This window comes from Camelus dromedarius, chromosome 28 (assembly GCF_036321535.1).
Source record: "Camelus dromedarius isolate mCamDro1 chromosome 28, mCamDro1.pat, whole genome shotgun sequence".
Classification (NCBI taxonomy): Eukaryota; Metazoa; Chordata; class Mammalia; order Artiodactyla; family Camelidae; genus Camelus; species Camelus dromedarius.
This window is the reverse complement of record NC_087463.1, coordinates 17,472,590-17,495,199: the sequence shown is the minus strand read 5'-3', so window position 1 is coordinate 17,495,199 and position 22,610 is coordinate 17,472,590. Positions and strand designations below refer to the sequence as shown.

Here is a 22,610-nt window from a genome sequence, read left to right as displayed (position 1 = left end):
TGACAAGAGTAGTCTCACTGGTTAAAAAGAAATTGGCCTGATGAGGAAAAAGGTGGAAGTAGAGGCAGGGCAGAGAAGGCTTCTTTGGTAGAGTGAAATGTTCAAATGGTAGTGACACTGAGGTCTGAAATGACACATGGGGTGGGGTGGAGGTGGCAATGGAGACCATCAGCAGAGTTGTGGGAGACCGTACCAATCATGGACAAAGCAATCGGTGGGCTTCGCCTGCATGCTAAAGAGCTCGGATGGAAGGTGTAGCAATAACGTGGCCTGGAAGAAGCCATGCATCCTCAAAATATCTGTTATGGAAGAAAGTTTTATACAGAAAACATCACAGCCAGAAAACCCCAGGTCAGCTAAGCAGAGCAGGTGGGTTGCAGCCAGTATGGACTGCTCCAACCTCCCCTTGGCTTTCAGGAGGGATGGAGACAGGGACAGTTACTCTGAGGTCGATGAGAATTTCACATGTGTTTCTGGAGCCAGGTGTGCCAGGAAGGTTGTATTTGGACTTGCTTCCTACGCCCAGCTAACACTCTCCCTGGACCCCAGATAATGCAGATTGATGTCAGTACATTCACCACGTGATAGGGTTTAAGGACCACACTGTAAGCCTAGTGGATATTAAGAAGAATGATGTAGCAGAAATCACTTCCTCCTCTCTTTTCTGGTCTCTTTTTCTCTGCTTTTATAGGCATCATTACAGTTTCTCTGTGTCTAGCACAGTGATGTGTGCACGTGGAAGAAAGACGTACGGAAGCAAAATGGTGCAGCTGAATGCAGTCAGTTGATACGTGAGTGCTCCTGCAACGCTGATGACAAAGGCAAACGAGGAATGCGTGCTTGGGCTGTATTTCAGATGTTAAAGATTATCGAGTGCTTCTGACCTATAAGAAAGCTGCAAGCGTCTCTCTAAGATAAGCACAGACCTTGGCGGTGTCACACACACGGGTTCTTTTTAGGGGAATTTGGTAAAAGGGCTCCCCTGAGGCAGCAGCTTAGCAGCACCGTCAGGCTGCTCCAAACTCTGGTACCTGGTGAGCATCATCTACCTGAATGTGTGGACAATTTATTTACACGTTTAGGAGCATGGCTGTGATTCCTTCAATCCATCCACCATCTAAGCCAGGGGCTTAACACCTCCCGGCAAAACTGAGGAAGTCACAGATTCCACAGGTGACCAGATGTCCTAGCACTAAAACAGATTTTCACAGATTATTCCTTAGAATTCATTTCTTCTCCTAAGCTCACTGTAACTTTACACTTGGACATGTCTTCTTTTTTTTAAAATCGAGATATAACTCACATACCGTAAAGTTCACCCTCTCAAAGGGCACCATTTAGTGGTTTTTACTATATTCACAAAGTTGTGCAACCACCACTGATGTCTAATCTCAGAACATTTTCATTTCCCCAAAACTGAGATGTCTGCGTGACAGAGCTATAGGATTACAGATCTTTTAAGGAGTAGCAGCAAATCTGCTACTGGGAAAATCTGCTTCAGTGAGGCAGGAAATAATGGTATTAATTTAATTTAAGGTACAGCTTAAACTGAACCCTACTTGGTTCTTGAGTTATATCATATACTCTGCAATATACCATCAAACCTTCAAAATGGCAATAAATATACAACTTAAAAGGTAACATGGGAGGGTGGGTATAGCTCAGTGGCAGGGTATGTGCTTAGCATGCACGAGGTCCAGGGTTTAATCCCCGGTACCCCCATCAAAAAATAGATAAATAAATAGACTTAATTATCTCACCCCACCATAAAAAAAAAGGTAACATACATACACAGGTATAGTTAAGGAAATATGGTTTGAGAGTAAATAAAAATAATCTGAAAAACTCTTCACGATGCTCACACCTTCAGGAGAAGGCAAGATATGTCTTTGTTGTTTTTCCTCTCTTGTCCTGGCTCTCTGCTCCCAAGAAGCTCTGTGTTTTTTTCCTCCACTTGGAGCTCTAGGGTGAACCCTCTTCCTAGAGGATCTGCAGCTTCCCAGACCTCACACAGCATGTGAAGCTCGCCCTGTGCTGGTCTCACTCTGATCCTGAGCTCCAAGTCCAGGAACTGCTCCCCGTGATTTGCCCTTTGCACAAAAGTCTCTGTGTTCGTAACTATTAGGAAATCCAGATCTTGGACACCCTGGCTGCTCATTTTCGCTGATCCCCTGGGTAACTGTCCCTCGATGCTGCAGGTCAGATTGGCTCTGCCTGCCTGCCTCCTAGATCCCAAGTCCCTGAGTCCCACCTTCTTGGGCTCGGCTTCCAGTTAGGCTGAGCTAGATCTCCATGATGGCTGGATGCCTGCCAAGAACATCCATAGGATGGCATGTTTTTGGTGTGAATGAACCCTTCAGCGCCTCCCAGTCAGACCCCTCCTTTTCCCTACAGATTCTGTTCTGCGGTCTACCATCTCACCAGCAGCTGGGAGCGCCCCTAGGCCACTCAAACCCCTCCTGGTCCTCTGGCCCCCTACTTCTAGAATTTGGGCCTGACGCCATCCCCCAAGACCAAGTTCCCAATAGTTGTGCAGTGGAAGCTCTTATTATTGGGGGCAATCCTAGTTAGGCAGTAATTTGACAAAAACATGTTCCTGCTTAAGTGTTTCAGAAGTAACTTCCCAGGGAATGAGGGAATTTAGCATAAGGCTGCAGATTTTCAGTTAATGGGGTAATTTTGGCAACCACCTACAGCCTCCTCTCTTAGCCCTAGATATAGCAACAGAAGGCCTTCGGTAAGTGAGTTGAGATGTACAAACTTTTAGTTATCTACATATTTTGTTTCCTAGTTTGCCTTCAGGATTGATCTGTTTCTTTCTAAAACAATAGAGCTTTTGAACCATCATTGTTTCCATTAAGCAAATAAAGTAAAACCACTTTTAAAATGTCTATTTACTGAATAAAGAATACAGTCACATAATACAAAATTCAAAAGGTGCAAGAGGCTGTTGGGGAAGGATGCATCCCACTGTCTCCCGGCCACCTCTCCCCACAGGTAACCAACAGGACCATTTAGGGGCACATCCTCCTGGAGGCAGAGTACTCATCTGTGACCCCTTCAGGGTCTAATCTGTAGAAGAGCTGCCTCGGAGGCCAGCAGGGATCAGGTCTGTCGCAGCACTTGTGTTTTGGGGAACAATTTGATTTATGGTACTTAGAAGTCCTATAAAAAACCAGCCAGGTACTGACAGCGTCCTACTATAGTTCTTAATCGATAAACTACAAAAATAATGTTTGGCCCACAGAGTTTACATGGACTAACTTCTGTTTCCTAACAGACTTGCCCTGAATTTGTAAGAAACAATGGAGTCTGTTTATAGCAAATACCCTTTACATCTCCCTCCCACCCCCTGCCATATGAATTCCTTGGAAAGCCTTAAAAAAGGACTTAAAATGGCAAGACAATACAGCTGACTTATTTGCCATCTGTTGCCTGACTTTCTTGTGTGTTTTCTGTTGTGTATATACTTGTTTCAGGGCATACAGGCTGGTATTTAATTTTAACGGCTGACAAACTCTTTTGGAATAAGCAAGTCCACAGTCTGTGCAAGGTTTTGCAAAGCAGGGGGAAGATAATAAATTGTAAATCAAATTTTTTATTTTATAAAGCTTTTATAAAAGCAAACTCTTTATAAAATTCCATGGATTGATTTCCTGATGCAGTACCACGTTATTAGGTCTAATCCTGAAAAACCCCAAGCTGAAGAAACAAAACATTTCTGCTGGCGGAGCTACACAGACTAAAGGCTCCGTATTCGGAAGCCTATAGGGAAGTCTGACTTAAACGTTTATTTTTCGTGCTGTCAGTCAACCCTATTGTAGTGAAAGTCATTATAAATACTAAAATTACTTTCCTGCTCTACTGAAAATTCATGCTGACAGATAACAAAACAGAAAGAAGCTTGGTCTCTCCTGTCAAATCAAGAGGAAAAGAACCCAGCCCAGAAGAACAAATGAGGGATTTTCCATAGGTTTTATTTTATAAAGTATCATCCATGACCATATTTGAGAATTTGGCTGTTAATTAAGTAAAGATGATATCAAATTTCTGAATGTTACAGTGGAACTGAAAGATGTGGTTTTTCTTGAGAGAGAAACTATTGAACATGAAAATAACACCTCACTTAAGAGTCCTGCTACCCTTGAAAAAAAATCCTTTAAACAAAGTCACGACTGGAAGCGCTCCAACCCAGAAGAGACTAGAAACCAATTCCTGGAGACCTGTGTTCCCCAGGACACCAAGGGAGCGGCTTCACTCTGCCGGTGTCACACCAGGAAATTGCTCCTTGTTGAAGCCTTTGTTTTCTACAAACAAATAAACAACACATAAATAAAAAATCGCAGTCATAGATCAGAGGAGCCTGCAAACAAACGCTGTCCCTCTTGTCCACTTCTTTGAATGTCTTTTTTCTCTGCTGGCTGGGAAGTCAGGCCAGAGACAAGGTTTCAGTTTCTCCCCTGAAAATGTTTCAGTCAGTGAGTCAAAATGCAGACTCTTTAAACTGAGATGCTCTGGGGGACCTGCTCAATTTGGCCCCTTTTCTTAGGTCCTTTCCTCCAGGAGCTCCCTTCTCTATTCGACCTAGCTTTCTGTTCTCCGCCATGGCCATGGTCACATGTCTGTTACAGGAAGGAAAGCATCCCACCGTGATGCTTCTCAGTTCCAAGTTCAGAACTGGAAGCGGATGTCATAGTAATTTATAGCTCAAAAATCGGATAAGACAGGTTTCTGCAGAAAACAGAAAAATCAAATACTAACTGAAGTCAAGCCCAACATGCCAGACGTAGGGATTTAGTGGAGCAGAGGCGGGCGGGGCCTAGAGAAAAATACGGGAGGCGGGAGGAGGCCACCTGGCCAGGTGGCTCCACTGGCTAGTTAGGGCCGGTGGGCCTCAAGGCAGGAATCTTCTACCCGGAGCAGCTCTCAGGACTGAGCTTCCAGCCTGGCCTGGACAGAAGAATGCCTGACATTTCTTTAACAAAATTGTCTACATTTTTACAATCTGAAGACACGAGGGAAAAGCCAATTGGAAGCCTTAGTCTCCTCACCTGTAAAATGGAGCTAATAATTGTGCCCATCCCACCGCAGTGAGGATGAGATGGGATAATTCATGTAAATGATGTAGCATCAGCAAGTGTCAACACTCAGTAAAAATGAAGGCTCTGCCTCCTCACTCTGAGGCGAAGGACCTTTCCAGGAGGTTGCTGGGAGAACAAAGTGGGACAGTCATCGTGTCCGTCACTCAGCTGAGAGGCGCACACCTGGCTGGCGTCGGTAGAGAGGCTGCTACTGTGCGCACCTGAGTAGGCTGGTGAGAATCAATTACTTTTATCAGATCGTTCCCTGAGGGGGTGGAGGGAAAAAGACTGTCGCCTCCCTTCAGTCAGTGATGTAAGCCAGGCTGGGGGCGGGGAGAGCCTTGACGCAAAGCCTCTGCTGATAAAGTAGCCGCTAGATTCTGTCAGTGATCTCTCTAAATTCACACTGAGCCAAGTTATGACCAAGTGCCCTTCTAGATATTTTCATTTTAAATAAACTAGACAGGCAGAATTTCAAGCTTATAGATTTACAGAGACAACCTCAGAGTGATTTCTCTTTTGCACAAACCAAAGCTTCACATTTCAGAACAACATTACACAAGTGCCTATGAAGACAGTATGTTATCAATTAGAGCCCAAGAATAAAAGGACAGCTTTGGGGGCTCTTCCGGGCACCTGAACAGATCACCCTGAGCTCCCTGGAAGACGCTGAATGGTGGAACATGCTAAAAATGCAAAGACCCCAAATCATACCAGCCAGGTACGTGGTCAAAGCCATAACAGAAGAGGGTACAGAGAATCAGAGGGTTTCAACAGAAAAATCCCTGAGTGTTTAAAATACTGCAGTTTACTTTACAGAAATAAATTTTATATACAGCTCTTGAAAAAGAAAATTCTGCTGCTCAAAGTGACACTCTGTTCTCTGATTGGTACCATGTGAAAAGATGTGTCTAGTTTGTTAAGAGAAGAACGTGAAGGAAATTATGATTGTCACAGAGATTATAACTGATCTGCTACTGAGGGATTTGGGACACTCTAAAACGCATTTTATGAATGTGTTTCCAGTGATAAAGAGTACTCAAAACTCCAACTTGAAGGCATTCATCACAGCTGGTCAATGCCCGCTGGTCTCACTGAAAATCACTAGTATGAATCAACCCCCTTCCCCCCATCCTGACCACCCCCCATAAGGGGGCTGAGAGTTGATTTACTCACGGTGCAGATAGTAAGGTAAGGCCAGTCATTCCTCTGCCTGAGTCATTTGCCTTCACCTTGTAAAATGACTTTTCACATGATTATGACCATGTGAAATTTTATAAGAGAAATTTTGGCCTAGTCAAGGGTTTAATAATCAAAAGCACCAGTCTCTTAAAAAGCTCTGCTATCATCACACCTTCAAAGCCGTCTTCCCTGAGCTCACATACTTATGCAAGGGATTGGCCTGGTGTGGGACAAAGAAATGAGCCTCTCAAAGCGTCCAGTGCCGGACGACACCGGCAGATAGAGAGGAAAGAAGACTAACAAGAGACCCACTCAAGAATGCAAGAGCAGGTGCCCTGGAAAAATCCAACCTCCACCACATCCCTGGATTCAACCCTCACTGGTCCTGGACAGGGACGGAGAGGGAACTCCGCCCAGGAGTCAGGGGAAGGAATCACAGAGGGAGGTGCACAGGGCCGGGAGGGAGGCCAGGGCGAGAGGCAGAGGCAGAGCGGGAGAAGTGAGGCATGGGAGGGGGAGCAGTGGGAAGCCTGGGGTGGGGCCAGCTCAGGTGGGGAGACCCCGGGGGTGCTCTGACGCTGGGACGGGGTAGGGGCTGCTTCAGGGCCCAGAGGAAGAAGCAACCAGGCAGCTGCAGAAGAAAGGGGGGTCTTTTTTTAAGCAGCACCATGGAACATATTGCAAAGAGTGGTAGAATAAGAAGGGCCACTAAGAAAGTGCAAACTCCTTTGACAATGAATTGTGTCTTATGACAGGAATGACCAGTGTCTCAGGGAAGGAATAACCTTGTAAAGAGCTGGCATGAACAAACAAAGCAGTAAGTCTGGATCTGCAGGAGTAGCAAAGAAAGTGGTCCATTTCAGGAAGGTGAGAAAGGGCTGCCTCCATCGCTAAACACTGAATTTGGTTCTTTTTTATGCCCATCCTTTGATCGCCCATTCTATAAAAACTTTTGAGTACTTAACTTAAAAACCATTTTTACTGGGGCAAAATTAATATATATAAAAAACAAAATTTGCCATTTAAGCCATTTTTTTTAGTGTACAATTCAGTTGCATTAATTAGATTCACCATGTCCTATAACCATCACCACTATCTATTTCCAGAACACTTTCATCATCCCCAAAAGAAATGCTTTTAACCACTACAGAGTAACTCCCCACATTGTCCCCTCCACCTGGGAACCCTGGAGTTAACTGATAACTCTCCATCTTCTCCAGCCGCTGGTGACCTCTATTCTCTTTTCTGTCTCTGTGAATTTGACTATTCTAGGTACCCGGAGTAAGTGGAATCACACAGTACTTATCTGTGTGGCTTATTTCACTCAGCACGGTCTTCAAGGTTCATCCACACTGCAGCATGTGTCAGAACTTCACTCCCTTTTATGGCAGAATAATATTCCATGGTATGAACTTGTCACATTTTGTTTATCCATTCACCTGTCAGTGGACATCTGGGTTGTTTCCACCCTATTGTGAATAGTGCCGCAATAAACACCGACACACAAGTAGCTACTTGAATCCTTGTTTTCAGTTCTTTGGAGTCTGTACCTGAGTCACATGGTCATTCTATTTTCAGCTTTTTGAAGAACCACCAAACTATCTTCCATAGTTGCTGCTCTATTTTAATACATTCCCACCAGGGTCCCAATTTCTCCACATCCTTGACAACACTTGTTATCCCTCCCCCCCTTTTTTTTTCATAATATCGATCCTAATGTGGGTGAAGTGGTCTCTCTGTGTGGTTTGATTTGCATTTCTCTGATGACTCATAGTGCTGAACATCTTTTTATGTGCCTGTTGGCCACCTGTATATCTTCTTTGGAAAAATCTCTATTCAAGTCCTTTGCCCATTTTTGTGGGGTAATTTAATTTTGCCTGGTCCTGTTCACAGGACTTGTTTTAGCTGTCAATAGCACTGACTCACTAGAGAGGACAGAAATGTACCAGAAGGCTGTAGGACCCTTTCACCATCTTGAAAGAAATCTTTGATTTTCCTATTTTAGAAAAACTTTCCCAACCTAAATAGCATCAGTGCATGGTTCTCTACAAAATCATCTAGGAAGTTTAACACTTAAGTAAGATATGCTCAGTGAGTTTACAACCTACAAGTGGGACAAATTAAATATGCATTTGCTGGGGAGAGTATAGCTCAAGTGGTAGAGAACATGCTCTGCATACACAAGGTCCTGGGTTCGATCCCCAGTACCTCCTCTAAAAAACCTAATTACCTCCCCTGCAAAAAAAAATTTTTTTAATTAAATACCCATTCATTTATTCCTCAAATGTTAAATAAACACATCTTATGTGCCACAGACAATTTTAGGTTTTGTGGCTACAGTAGAAGGACCCTAGACAGAGGACTTGCTTATAGTCCATGGGAGAAGAGTGACAATTTTAAAAAAACATGTAATGGAATCTGGTTGTAATGACCATGATGAAAAAAATAAAACAAAGCAGGATAAGCAAGGTGATGGGAGACTTTTGAGCAGAGGGAAAGAGGCAAGCTAGTAGCAGGCATCAGGAGGACAAGTGTTCCAGGTGGACGTAAAAAAGCATAAAAATGCTGGGGGAGGGAGCGTGCCCGCCTTGCCCAGGAACTGCAGGAAGGCCTGTGTAACGAGCGAAGCAAGGGGAGGCTGGTGTATAAACCAACCAACCGCACACGACCGATGACATAATTTACCCAGAGAGCGAGTGAATGTGCGCCTGCAGCTCCCAGACTGTGTGCTACTGACTTTAGGTTCTTATGAGACATTGCTGTTACCCCATAACGTTTTGAATAATAAGCACGTTATGGTATTTTTACCACCAGGCAGGAAATACATTTGCTCTAAGATTTTTTAGTTTTTATTTTTAATTGTGGTAAAACCCAAAACTTATGATCTTAACCACTTTGCCATGAGATTTTTAAAAAATAGGTATTATACACAGAAAGAAAAAACCTGACTTAAATCAGGTTTGATTAAAAAAAAAAGCCTTAAAAATGTAAAGTAATTGTGGCTATAGGAAGACTTGGCATATCCACCATTTTGATTTAGCAAACGTAACAATCAACTTCATGATCTGTCTTGAAAGTTGCTTTTTATGGCCCCATCAGCGTTTTTTTTCCTGACCACCTTGATTCCAGATAAGCTTTCTTTTTTTAAGAAAAAAAGAGCAATGTACTTATTCAGACAGGAGCCTATCAAAGGGCTATTGATTTTTGCTTATCTCTCTTTATTCCTTTCTCCACAATGCGTTTATTATCTCTCTTCCTAGAAAAGAAAACATATGGCTCAAGGGAAAATGAAGAAATAGCCTTGCATTTCAAAACTTCAATTGCAAGTTTCTTTGTCTTCTGGAGAGATAAAGGTGAAAAAAGCCTGCAGCTGTGGGCTACCTGAAATGAAGGCGCAAGGAACGTTTGTTTCCTAAACATGATAATTAGGATGGGTTTGACTTGTCCTCGTGTCCTCACCCCACAGGCTCCGGTGAATGCCCCTTTATTCTTCCAGTGTGAAAGGATTTTTTTTTTTTGCCATTCTTGAATTTTTTTTTTTACCCTTTATTCATCTGAGATGAGAACTGCTTTCTCTTCTTTCCTGTTGGAAGCATTAATGACCCCTGTGCTTCCACGCAGGCCCTGGTCTGCTGGACGTCAAGGACCTTTCCAGGTTCTGTCTCTGTTCCGGGGGTGGACCAAGCTAAGAAGGCCTCAAGCCCCCAAAGTGGCCAGGGAAGGGACAAGACTGCCCTGGCTCTCAGAGTGAAGTCCAGTGGTTCTTAAATGTGCACAGAATCACCTGGAAATCTAATTGAAATGCAGATACTCATTGGATAGATCTGGGGTGGGGCCTGAGATTCTGCATTTCTAACAAGCTCCCAAGGGATGCTGGTGATTAAGTGGCAAGGTCAGAGATCGTTTAAGGCCAAGATGAAGTTCTCCTCAACAAGCCCCGCCCAGGATCCCAGGCCTAAATCACACTACAGCCCCTTGCTCCCCATTTCTTTCAGACCACTCTTGTGGCCCTACTTAACCTTCGAGCCCGTGTCAACTAGGCTGAAATGTGAAATCACTGATGCTGGCCATTTTGGTTTGACCGAAGATCTCCCACCTCGACTGGTTAGACCCTTGTACTAGATGGTCTGGCATCCACCCAGACAGTCTCCTATCCCAACCCCTTTGATGCACTGTGGTTGTTATCTGTGTGTTTGCTCTTCCCGGTAGACTGTAGGCTTGCAATGAGGCGCTCAGCATACCATCCGCCTTCCCCCATTCACTGTCCCCAACATTTGTCAACCGATGTCCCTACACCACTTTCAGGGCTACCCCCTGCTTGAGTCTTTGATTAACTCTGCACTCACTGGCATTCCAAGCCCCCTCACCTGGTTCTGAGTCCCCATGTCTGCTACTCACCCACTGCTCACCCACACGCCACTCTACGAACCGCATCCGCTCAAGGGTCGACCTTGTCCCTGTGCTCTGCTCAAGCCTTCCCCACCTTTATTACCAAGCCAGATGCCAGCCCTCTCTCTGGCTTGGCACACGTCCAGCCTCTTCTGAGGAGCCTTGCCCAGAGACTCGCCTGAGATACTCTCTACCCTTCCCGTCATCCTACTACGCACCCCATGTAACCACATCTTACAGCCTCCACTGTCCTCTGTGGCCACATCCAAGGGCTTCAACTAGAAGTTCCCCCAAAGGACTAAGCCAGTGCTGGCTACAGAGCAGGAGTCCCCAAGATGCTGGACCTGGATGGAAGATGCTGTGGGGAGACTGACCACGTCATGATGGCTGGGGTTGGGGCACAAGACACCACTGCCCCGGCCTCTGGAATAATCATTGCCATGCCGGGCAGTCTTCACCTATCTTGCTTTTCGAGACCTGAAATCCCACATCCAGCACTATCCCTGGATTCATCTGAACTTGTCCCTCTTCTTCCTATATTAATTTGATTAACACAGTTGAGTTTCACCTTGTCTTGCTTCAGCCACAACTGACCTCAACTTTTTTTAAAAACAAACTCAACCAACCAATATTATTCAGTACCTTTCAGCACCACCCTGTGCCAAGCGTGGGAATCTGACTCTCCTCCACTGCCATGTTCACAGACCAGTGCTTCTCAATCCTTCATGCAAAAGAGTCTCTTGGAAATCTTATTAAAATGCAGATTTTCTAACAAGCTTCCAGGTGATGTGGTTGCTGCTGGTCTTTGAGTAGCAAGGTCAGAGATGACATTAAAGACCAAAAGCCAGTACTTTCTCGTATCTCCAGACTCTGTACAGTTATCTCCATCTACATAATGGACATGGAGAACTGCCTCTCCCGTGGCTGGATACAGACACCATTTATCTTATGGAACACGTACTGTGTGCCAGACCCTATGGCTGGAGGCTTTCCCTTCCTTATCTCCCTTGTCTCCCTGCTACCTCACAAAGAGATGAGGCAGCCTGCTCAGACAGTTCATGATAAGTACCCTGGCACAGTGCCATGCACACAGCGAATGTTCAGATTCTCGGTAAATTAATGAATAATTTTTCCTGGAGGACGGTTGTGATCTTTTAACTTCCCTTTACAGAAGCCTATAATAGTTTCCTACTAGTTCAGAATCAAATTCACACTCCCAAGCATGAACTTGGAAAGGCTCCACCAATCTGGGGCAAAACTAGAGACACTCTTAGGGGGAGCGGTTTGCAAAATCAAGATCAGAAATCTCTTCCTGGGCTCAAATTCCCTTTCTAATCGGGATAGAACACAGGTCCACCTAACACACAACACAGCTGCTCCAGCCTCTGACGCTGTCGCTCATGCAGGGAGCAGAATGCCTCTCACACTGGATGAGGCCACTGTCGTGAGGCCACTCTGGACTCACTGTCCGGGCACAGGTCAGCCGGGCGCCCATCGCTCCTGCATTCTCTTGCCCGTGAGGACTGCTCTGCCCAGTGAAGATGACCGGTTGTGCATTCTAGTGCTTTGGTCATTTGTAGTTTTACACACAAGTAGGACCTCAATGGCCTGGTCACAGGGACACCAACTGGGGCAAGGAAAACCTAAGCCCATAGGAAGGGGGCACGTTTTCATGGTTTCATTTTTTAATTTTTTAAAACTTGTGACCATCAGAAATTAATGGGTTAAAGTTTAAGACCGTGGATTTAGATTTGTGCCATGATACAGACATCAAAGTAGGAGCCCCGGTCATTTGGGCCAAGAGCGATATCCCCAAATTCATGGTTATTGTGGTAATACTAAGACATATAGAGCCTTTAAAATATAATAGAACTACATTTAACCTCTCACTGTCTGCTGCCCTGAGACCTGGAGGCCTTGTTCCCCGTCACCCCCTCCCTTGCCACCCCATACAGCACAGGGCCTGGCAGGTGGCAGAAATGGGATAAACACCAGCCTGTGAACTGTCTTAACAGAAGCAGGAGCAGGGCTATGGTGCAGGGATATAATATAGTACAGCTTATTTTTGGTGGGGGAAGGGTACACAGAAGAGTCAGAGATGCCTTTGCTTTGGGAAGTGGCAGAGATGATTCAATATGTCACACTTCTTTTCCTCCTGAGTCAGGGAGCAATCAGCACACAGACCCTATGCTGAGAATGCTGAGGGTGTCTGTTCAAACTCAGGTAGCCTTAAAGTCACAGCATTTTTCTTTCTGCTTAATAACAGTTAATAACAGAAAGCCCTCAATGAGTGGACATCCTTAAGCAGATCTGGTTATGCTATTTCCCAAAACACTAAAAAAAAAACTTGCTTTTGTTCCCCTAGTTCTGGAGGTCTCTTTCTCTGCTCCCCACCCCGTCATAAAGACAACTGTATAAGCAGCTTCCCTGAAGGGTCAAGGCCATGCCACTGGAGCAGATGCCTGGGAGGGGTTTCAGCTCTGTCATTTCTGAGTTGTGCAAACTGGGCCTCTCTGTGCTTCAGTTTTCTCATCTTCCTCGCAAGGTAGAGTGAGCATTAGAGAAAATCTGTGTCAAACCTCTAGCCCATGCCTGGCACACAGTGCGGATTCAACAAAGGGCAGGTGCTTTTAGGAAATTAATCATATAATATTCACTTACAGCTGTGCTCAAAACCTTTACAGAATCCTCAGTCCACAGCAGTGGTCCTCAGACCTAAGTGTGCATCAGAATCCCCTGCAGAGATGGTTATACCAAGTTGCTGGCCCCCACTCCCAGGGTTTCTGATTCAGTAGGCCTGGGGGAGGGGACCTGGCAATGTGCATTTCTAACACATCCCTAGGTGCTGCAGACGCTGGGTCCAGGGGCCACTCTCTCCACAGGGCAGAGTCCTAACTCCCTCCTAAGGTTTGCTCACACGGCCCTTCACCACTAACTAGGACCTTCTCCTATCCCAACTTGTCCAACTTGTCTCTGGTCTCTGGCCAGCTCTGGGCTCCAGACAACCGGACAGGACTTGATTTTCTCCTGTATGGCTTTGCCTGTCCCCACCTCTGTCCCCTCCTCTGCTCTCTCTGCCCTCAGAATCATGCCCGTCCTTCCAGTCCCAGACAAGCACTACCTGCCCGCTCTCTGCTGCAATCCCCTCCTATTTTGAGCTTCCACAGAACCTTGCTTGCACGTCTTAGCAGCTTTAAACCCACTTAGCTGCAAGGCATGAGGACTGTGCTGTCTTATCTTCCCAACTAGATGGGGAGCTTTCCTGGGCACAGGCCACATGGGGTAAATCTGATGTTTTCCAGAGTGCTTTATGGGAGTGCAAAACCAGGGTCCTGAGAATTGGAAGGAAAAACGCTGACAGAGAGGTTAAAGGAAGTAGAATGAATAACCCGAGCAAGGGGAAGCAGTGGGCTGACAAGCTTCAACGAGAGAAACACAAAAATAAAGATGACGTTGACCAACTGTTCTCTACCCCATGAAAGAACAAATTTGAGGCAACGGGGTCACACTGTGGCATAGTATTAGATTTAGGTCTGCTCTAGGGAACGTCCTGACATTGGGAACTGTTAAACGATGCACCGGATTAGCAAGGGCGGATGTGAATGACCTCTACTACGCTTGAAAAATGAAATGGATTCTCAATTACCTTGAACGTTTCAGACGAGATCCTGCTTGGGTGCAAGGTTGAGAGCCCTGGATAGGTTTTTTTTTTTTTTTTTCCAACTGGATATGAGTTTGGCAGCTGACTGTGCTACTTAAGAATATACTTTTAAGTCAGTTGCTAACTACATCCCTAAGAGGAACAAATATTTTTTAAAAAATCAGAACCTTAGAAAAGTGGCTTGTTTCCCATTTGGGGGAGGTAATGAGAACCCAAGCCAGCAAACTCTGTGGTGCTAAGAGGATTTGTGTGATATCACATGCCCTCTCTCCCGACTTGCCAGGTTTAACCGTCACATTCACGAAAAGTTAAAAGTTTTTCTTCCTCATTTTTAATGGAAAGTCTTCAAATTTCTGGTAGCTGGAGGAGGTGCCATGTACTCTTCAACACTGAACAGGAAATGTAATAAGTTATTATTACTCCAATGAACTGAAAGGGTGCTTTCTGCAGTCGGTTCTTCCTGACCCTTGGAAACCCGGCAGCTCTCTGACTTTGCTTGTGCCAGACAGGCATCTGGGTCACCTGCTGGCCTAGGACTTTTTTGGGTAGGGTAGGCCCAAGGGGGCTGGGCAGACAGGAAGGGAAACATTCATCTGAGGCACTAACATCCACCAGGAAAATGTGTTTCATGCAAGCGAAAAGTTTTTGCCGCGCTACAGGTCCAAGGTAAACAGTGCTTCAGTTAAGGGGCAGGTGTTCCATCTGAGGCCAGTGTGGGAAGACCATGGGGTCAGGGCTGACGTGGGACCCTCTGGGGATCACGGGCTGCTGCTTATCTCTTTAGTCCTGAGTTTTTAAAACTCTGCCTACATCCTGAACTTCTAATTCTAAAGACACCTTTCGGTCCGGAAATGGCTCTCCATTCCAGAGAACACACATTTCCTGCAGATCCCAATGCTTTGGGGCCAGCTCTTTGCTTGTTTTCTCCTCTATGGAGTCTAAGGAACTTTGCCTCTCAACAACATAATCCAAAGCAAGTGTGAGTCCACATCCTCAACAGCATCCTTCTTCATCGTTTGGGGGAAAAAAAAATCCTTCTTGAACCTGAACCTGATCTGATTTTGATTTGGACTAAGACAGAAATTTCCTTATTAAACTGTGAAAAAATACAATCAAAATGGTCAGCTGTTTTGTTCTGACATCTACCACATTTTTTTTTTATAATCAGTCCAACCACATCCTTTGCCCCGGTATCTTCAGCACCTATCACAGCTTGCTGGCTCTGAAATTGCTCGTGCATTTGGCTTCTTTCTGTTACCCCATCCCTGACCTGATTCAAGCCTTTACCAGCTCTACCTAAACCAGAGACTGTGGCCTCCTTACTGGGCCTGCCCCCGGGCACCCTTCTCCATAAAGCACAAATCAGATCAGTCCCTCCCCAGCTCACAATACATCGAGATAAAGTCTAAACTATTTTCCTGGCACCCAAGGCCCTTGAGTGCTGGCTCTGCCTCTCCCCCTGCCTGCTCTTGGAGTCCAGGAACGCTGTCCTCTTTACAGTTGCCTGAAAACACTGCACCCTGTCAGGCCTCCCCACTGTTCCCACCACCAGACAGAGCACGAACCGCCCTCGAAGCCCTGGCCTAATGCTGTTGTCTTGTCCCTCTGTTTGTACTTTAGACACACACACAACCGCATGGTAAGGAAGAAGAGGATATTTTCCCCGGCACTTTCAGGCTAGTTAAGCAGTCTAGTCCCGAGTGCTCCCCGCACTCTGAAAGCACTCCGGTGACACAAGTGTCCCCCTGCCTTCTAACCGTCTGCACGTGCCTAGACTGGGCGCTTCCAGGGCTGTGCACGGTTCTCTGTCTCCTTAGCTCCCCACTGCAGAGCGTCCCAAATGGAGGAAGTGATCACTTTGTTGAACTGAAGGAACACATGGAACACAAACGCAATCTCATTTCTCACTGTTGAGCGTCGTACCCGGAAGTCGGTGGTGGCCCACAAAACAAAGACAGAAAGTTAGCCCACGTGCAGGCAGAATGTGCTTCAGACGGCTGACCGCGCTGCCGTGAGGACGGCCGCGCCAGCCCCTGCCGTCCGGCCGACAGACGCCTCGCCGGCCGAGCCCAGCGAGACAGGCGGCAGCTGCCAGGGCAGCAGGCAGGTCGGGCTGCAGGAAGCAGCCTGACGGCGCCTCTGGGAACGAGGACCCAGATGCGGGCTGTGCGGAAGCTCGTGCGCCGCCCACTCTGCGTTAAACCTCAAAAGCTCGCTGAGAACTTCAGACCGACCGGGCCTAATGTTTTGCTGAAGTCCACTGTCTCACTCCTGGTTTCTTCCAGCTCAGGGCTTTGGTTGGGGGCTGGAAAGGATGAGTTGAGCTCAAACCGGTGTTTCTAGCAGCGGTTCCTAGAGTAAGCCCACCCATGACGGCCAGAGAGAAACACAAGGAGAAGGTGCCGGACTTCCTGCAAACCAGGTGGAGAATGTACAGGTGCTTGGAAAGAAAATCACCTGCCGGATAGAATCCCACCCAGGCTGGCTCTGCGTGTGTGCAGGTGGGGTTAGGTCTCCTTCCCTTGAGGGCTGGAGTCGGGTTGCTGCAGAGAGACAGCAGCCAGGCTACTGGCTGTTCTGGGGGCACCTGGCCTAGAGGAGATGCCCTGGGGAGATGCTCACTCTTAGAGGTGAGGACCTTCAGGGAGGGATGCAGACCCCCATCCACAGCAAGAACAGCCTAGACAGCATCCCGTCCTCTGGACTCCCCATGTGGGAAAAGCACTAATATCTTTTTCCATGCACTTCAAAAATAGGAAAATACCATGGGGGAAATTTTAATACTGACCTGGCAGAGAAAGTTCAGGCAGCTCCTTCTTTAAACAACACCCTCTGCAAAGGAGGCTCTGCTTTGGAACTCCCCTTTTCATGGCCTCATAAAACACTGATTTATTGACCTTCAAAGATACACCTTTATTGTTTCAGTTTTCCTGGTGTAAGAATTTCTGGTAGATAACTGAAAAAGCAAGCTCATATTTCCTTATCAACACGGAGAACATGTTCATGTTACAGATTTGCCATTTTCGGGGGGAACTGGTGGGAAGGAAATAATGCGGGAGGCATTCGAAATATCTGTTATCAACAAAAGGACACTGATCCCTGAGTCTGTGATTCTCCAAACAAAGTATTAACATACAGCCAAGTCTTCCCTCTAGGAGGGGCTGGTGGGGCAGGAAGAGAGCTGGGCAGGTGCGGGCACCCACCTATCCTAGGGCCCTGAGCCCCACCCGGGGATTTCCTCTGCGGGGTCTCCCCACAGGCCTTTCCAGGGACCTGCAGCCTATCTGTTTTTGATCAGTCTACCTTAGCACCTCAACAAGGGCCATACAAGAGTTATCTCAAAAACTATAAATGTTTAATGTCCTGCCTGTCATGGGGTTTCTTGAATTAAGCCATTAAGCTTTGCGCTATCTGTAAAGCCATAAAAAATTTTTTTTCTTTTTTTTGGCAAGATTCCTTTAGGCCTAACCCACTCACACCACCTTCTTAAATAGAAAGCTCTCTTCCCCAACTGCCTCTTGGAATCATTCCTTCTCTGACCCTTGATTTCCTCCTCATCCTCCCGAGACCACTTCAGAAGCCCCCTCCTCCAAAAGTCCTCCAACTGATTCCTCCAACTATACCCTGTCCTTCCCTCCACTGCCCTGTGCTTCTCATATCACAGGCTGAGTAGTTATTATCACAGCTTCACCCGTCTTGTCCTCGACTGGACTGTGACCTGTGAGGACACAGCTATGTCTTCACCTTGTTTGTCACCAGCACAAGGTTTTACATCCCATGAATGTTTGCTGGCTTGGATATGAGTGAATTTGCCCTTAGGTCTTGGATAACTGAGGATACACATGGGTGTGTGATCAATTACCCTAATGAAAACAACCTGCTCCTATAGTTTCTTAACTGGAATAAACAACAGGGCTATCAACATAAAAACTTTAAATGTTTTTTTTTCCTGTATGCAAATAGTCTTCTTATGTCTGAACACAAATTCCCTCACATGTACAGGTGCACAGAGATATCACAGAGATGTTTTAAAAGCAAAACTTACAGCCTTCCAGGTAAGCTGAAATTGATTTAATACAATACAAATGAAACTAAATACAATACTTGCAGATAAAGCATTCTAGAAGCTGTTTCTGCCAACTATTTTATAAAACCAACACTCCCCACTCCTCACCAAACAGTTCTTCAAGCCTCACCAAGTGTGTGATAAATAACATCAATGGATCACCAATGCAATTCCTTTTTTTGAACCAATACAACAGGTTGGCCAAATAAGCAGTAGTTGAATACACAGAGTGCTTGAAACCACAGTATCTTTGGAGGAAAATACTGCAACATTACATCGAGCTTCACTTTTCAGAATTAATGGATTTCCACTAGGGAGACTGGGCATAAACATATCATTTGATTAGAGCTATCCCAACATCATTTGAGTGTTTCCTGTTTAGCTATGATTAAAAAATGCACATAATTCAAGTAGCCAAAAGGGAAAGGGAGGGGAGGTGGCACTTGCTGAAGATATCTCTGAAAAATAAATTTTTTTTTCCAAACAGGTAAAACAATTTTATTTCACAGTTGTCTTTAAAACCACAAAGACACTATGTTCTCCATATAAAAACGTTAGTACAGATAGCTATACTTTCTAGAAAATGATTATATAGACCCTCTTAAAGAAAAATGTACCCCATTATATGGTTTCAGTAAAGTTGCTTGAAAAAAAACTCACTTTTTTAGGACTGATTCCTAAAATGAAAACTAAATGTTTTGATAGCATTTGCTGTTAATGTTAGAACCTAATGTATTTTATACATATATGGATGTAGCCTTTGCAATAACAATGTGAGATGCTTTTTTAAACTGTGCAGTGAGCCGGTTTTTCTCAGGTGGTTAGCTGTTCACTGGAGTCTTGGTGCCTTAGTTCAAATAAGGTAGCAGCCTGTCCAACCTGTTGAACACTTAATTAAGCAACACCAGAAGTGCTTAAAATGAAAAAAATTCCATTAGGTTTTTCCGCCTTCTTTTCCTTCAACCACTCCTAGAGACTCATACGAGTAGAAACGAAATGGACTGAATTTTCATGAGAATTTTCTGTTCCCGCCCACTCCTGTTATTTCTGTCGAGGCCGTAATACCAGGCTGGCATCCCCTCCTTCTCACCCAAATACAGTTCTACAAGTGCCTCTCTCCTGTCTTCACAGGGTTCTGTGCAGTTCTGCTTAACAATGCCAACAACAACCTAAGCCAGTTTTAACAGAGAAGGGAAATCTGAAACTGCCGAAACCCAGAAAACCACCAACATTTACCCTTCCCTCTGAGGGACTTCCAAGTATACAAGACTTTTACAGTATTTGTGGTGCTGGGTTTCCTGCACCTCCAGGATGACAGAAAACCAGTAACTGCCTTTATTTACTTAGAGACGGTACTGACTGATTTAGTAAAGAAATTTTTTAGGGGGGCCGGAAATGTGGACAAGGATCTAGGAAGGTGCTCATTTTCTGGCACCTCTAGCCCTCTTCATGCTGAAGCCCTTTATCAGCCCCGTGATACTCCAGGGGGAAAGGCCCCCAGGGGAGCCCCCGGTGCATCCCCGCCTGGGGAGCCCCAGAATCGCCCGGCACCAGTGAGACTCACCACTGCCCTGCTGGGCCCACCTGCCCCTCCCAGCCCCATCCCGGGCTGAGCTCACGGGGAACAGGGGTGTTTCTGGCTCCACCACTGGCTCAAGCACCCCAGGTACCTTGGTCTCTCCAACTGCAAATACTATGTTGTTCTAACATCTTCAAAGAGTTTCTAAGGATAAGCGATTCCATGTTATTCCGGGTAGATACTGAACTGGTGGGCCTTAAAATCTTTGTAGGGGCAGTCGGAGGGGAGAAAGGAGACATAAAAAAGAGGGGAGCATTAAAAAAGAAATCTGATGTCAGTTTTTCTGAAGAAACTACCAAATTCTGTTCCCATACACGCTCTAGACATCCCCATGAGGCGATGATCGCTCTAGTCTTCAGACAACCAACGAAACAGTTGGGGAAAAGGTGCGAAGCCCAGTTACAAGCCCAAGTTACGGCGAGCTCCTGGGGAACTCAAAATGGCCCGAAAGGAGACATCGCATTTAGGATGGTTACTTAATATGGGTATTGTCTGCGACTCTGAATTTTTCCCTGGCTTTTTCTGTTCGCAGGGGAAGGGGCTGTGTCTACGCCGCTGTGTCCGCAGCGGCTACTCTGAGTGGGCACCTAGTAGGTGCTCCAGAAATGTGAGGAGAATTAACGACACCACCAAAGCCTGCTACTATGTGGGACTTTTGTAAGCGCCAGTGTCTGGGTGTTGGGGTCCCGCAACCACCGCTTCTGCGCTCCAAGACCCCTCCCCTCGCCCTTTTCCACCTTCCACCGTCCAACTCGCAGCGCCGCAGCTTTCCGCCCTCCCCGCCCTCAAATCTTCAGCTCCTGCTTCTCCGTCCAGGTCTCAGGACGTCTGGCAGCCGCCGCGCCCCGTCCTTTCCCAGCTCCCGTGGAGGCGTCGGGCGCAGTGAGCGGGTGCGCAGGGAGAGAGGGAGCGGGAGCCCGGGCGGCCCTCCGAGGAGCGCGGCGACGGGCGGGGAAGGAGCCCGTGAGGCGGCGGGGGCAGAGGGCGCCCGGCGACCTCCTTACCTGCAGCAGGCCGAGCAGCGTGCAGAGCGCGAGCAGCGCGGGCAGCGGGCGGCGGCGCCGCCGGGCGCGCGGGGCCATGGCGCGGAGGGGCGGGCTGGGCGCCGCGCTCAGCGGCCTCTGCGGCCCGGGCCGCGGGGCTCCCTGGGGCCTCGGAGTCCGCCCGCCCCGCCGTCGCGCCCCGCCCCGCGGCGCCCCGCCCCGGCACCTGTCCCCGCCCGGGCAGCACCCCCCTTCCCGCCGCGCCCGCCAGATGGGGCCCGAGCGCGGGGCGCGACGTCTCCTTCCCTCGCGTGCAGAGAGGGACAGGGTGGGACCTGAGGTGCTCTCCGTGCCCGCCGCCCGCGTCCTCTGCCCCACTGGGCGCCCTCGAGCGCAAGTTTGCCTGCGACCTGCCTTAGGGTGCCTTTCACGGTCGCAGACGTGGCTGGCCTGCTTCCCGGGACTCGGGGGCCGGATGCCCGGGGAAGGACAGCCGCCCGGCGGCCTGGCCCGGCCCCCCGCCCGCCTCGACTCGTCTGTCAGGCATCCAGGCCGGGCCTCCCAAAGTGGGTGCCCCGCGTCTGGGAGTTAACGAGGCGAGGATCTCCACTGGGGCTTCCCTGGACAACAGTGAAAGGATCACCCACTCTAGCGTCCGGCATGCTTCGCAATGTCCTCGTCCAGTTTTCCGGTCAGCAGACAATTCCTCCGGCCTCCCCCCGGCTGCCGGCTGCCGGCCGCCGTTGTCTCCGCCCCTCGCCGCACTTCCAGGTGGTGCCCGGGGCACGCGTCTGCCCAGCCTTCGCACAGATAACTTTTTGAGTGAAAACGCTTGTTTCTTGTCAATAGAATATAGTTTGAATTCCTAGAGTTCCAGAGCCATCAACATCCCTTACTTTTGGCCCCGCATGTGCTGTATCTTCGTGAATATTCCATGTGCACTCGAAAAAACTGTATTTCACTGTTGCTGGTTGAAGTGTTTTATAAATGTCAGTTAGGTCAAATTGGTTAAAATACTCAGTGATTTTGTCTCCTTGTGAGAAAGTTGTGGAAATTTCCAACAAAAACTGTGGCTTTGTTTTTCCTTTCAAGTTCCGCCAGGATTTTTTCCCCCTACGTGTTTGAATCTCTTGATTAGAGGCATAAACATTTAGGATTATTATGTCTCTGATGAATTGACCTTTTTATCATTATTACATGTCCTCCCTGATCAGTGGTTAAATTTTGTTTTCCGAAGCCTTTGATATTAGTTGTATAGCTACTTCACTTTTCTTATGAATAGCAATTACATGGTGTATCTAATGCTGCGATTTTAATTTATCTATGTCTATATAAAGTGACAGCATATGGTTGGGTCTTGCTTTTTCATTTTATCCAGTGTGACAATCTCTATTTCTTGATTGAAGTGTTTAGGCCATTCACATTTAATGTGATTATAGATATGGTGAACTTTGCTATTTGTTTTCTATTTGTTCCATCTTTGCTCCTTTTTCCCTCTTTTCTTACCTTCCTTTGGATGTTTTGAGTATTTTTAGGTATCTTTTTTTTTCTCTATTGTTAGCTTATTTTATATATCTCTTGCTTTGTTTAGCTCTTGGTTTACAACATGCATCTATGACATCACAGTCTACCTTCAGATAAAATTCTGACACTTCAGGTATATTGTAAG

At 46.8% G+C, this 22,610-nt stretch overlaps 1 protein-coding gene across 3 annotated transcripts in view; it reads right to left on the bottom strand.

Annotated features, from left to right (window-relative positions):
• Nucleotides 1-21,680, bottom strand: part of TNFRSF11A (TNF receptor superfamily member 11a) — a 50,651-nt gene extending 28,971 nt beyond the window's left edge. For 2 of the 3 annotated variants that reach the window (XM_031441798.2, XM_031441799.2), the window contains exon 1: nucleotides 20,963-21,060. In XM_031441798.2, coding sequence (XP_031297658.2) covers nucleotides 20,963-21,040 — 78 coding nt within the window. In that variant the 5' untranslated portion in view covers nucleotides 21,041-21,060. Of the gene's footprint in view, nucleotides 1-20,962; nucleotides 21,061-21,588 lie in introns of those variants that run through there. The other variant, XM_031441800.2, reaches the window with a different exon arrangement.
• Between the last annotated feature and the right edge of the window lie 930 nt (nucleotides 21,681-22,610).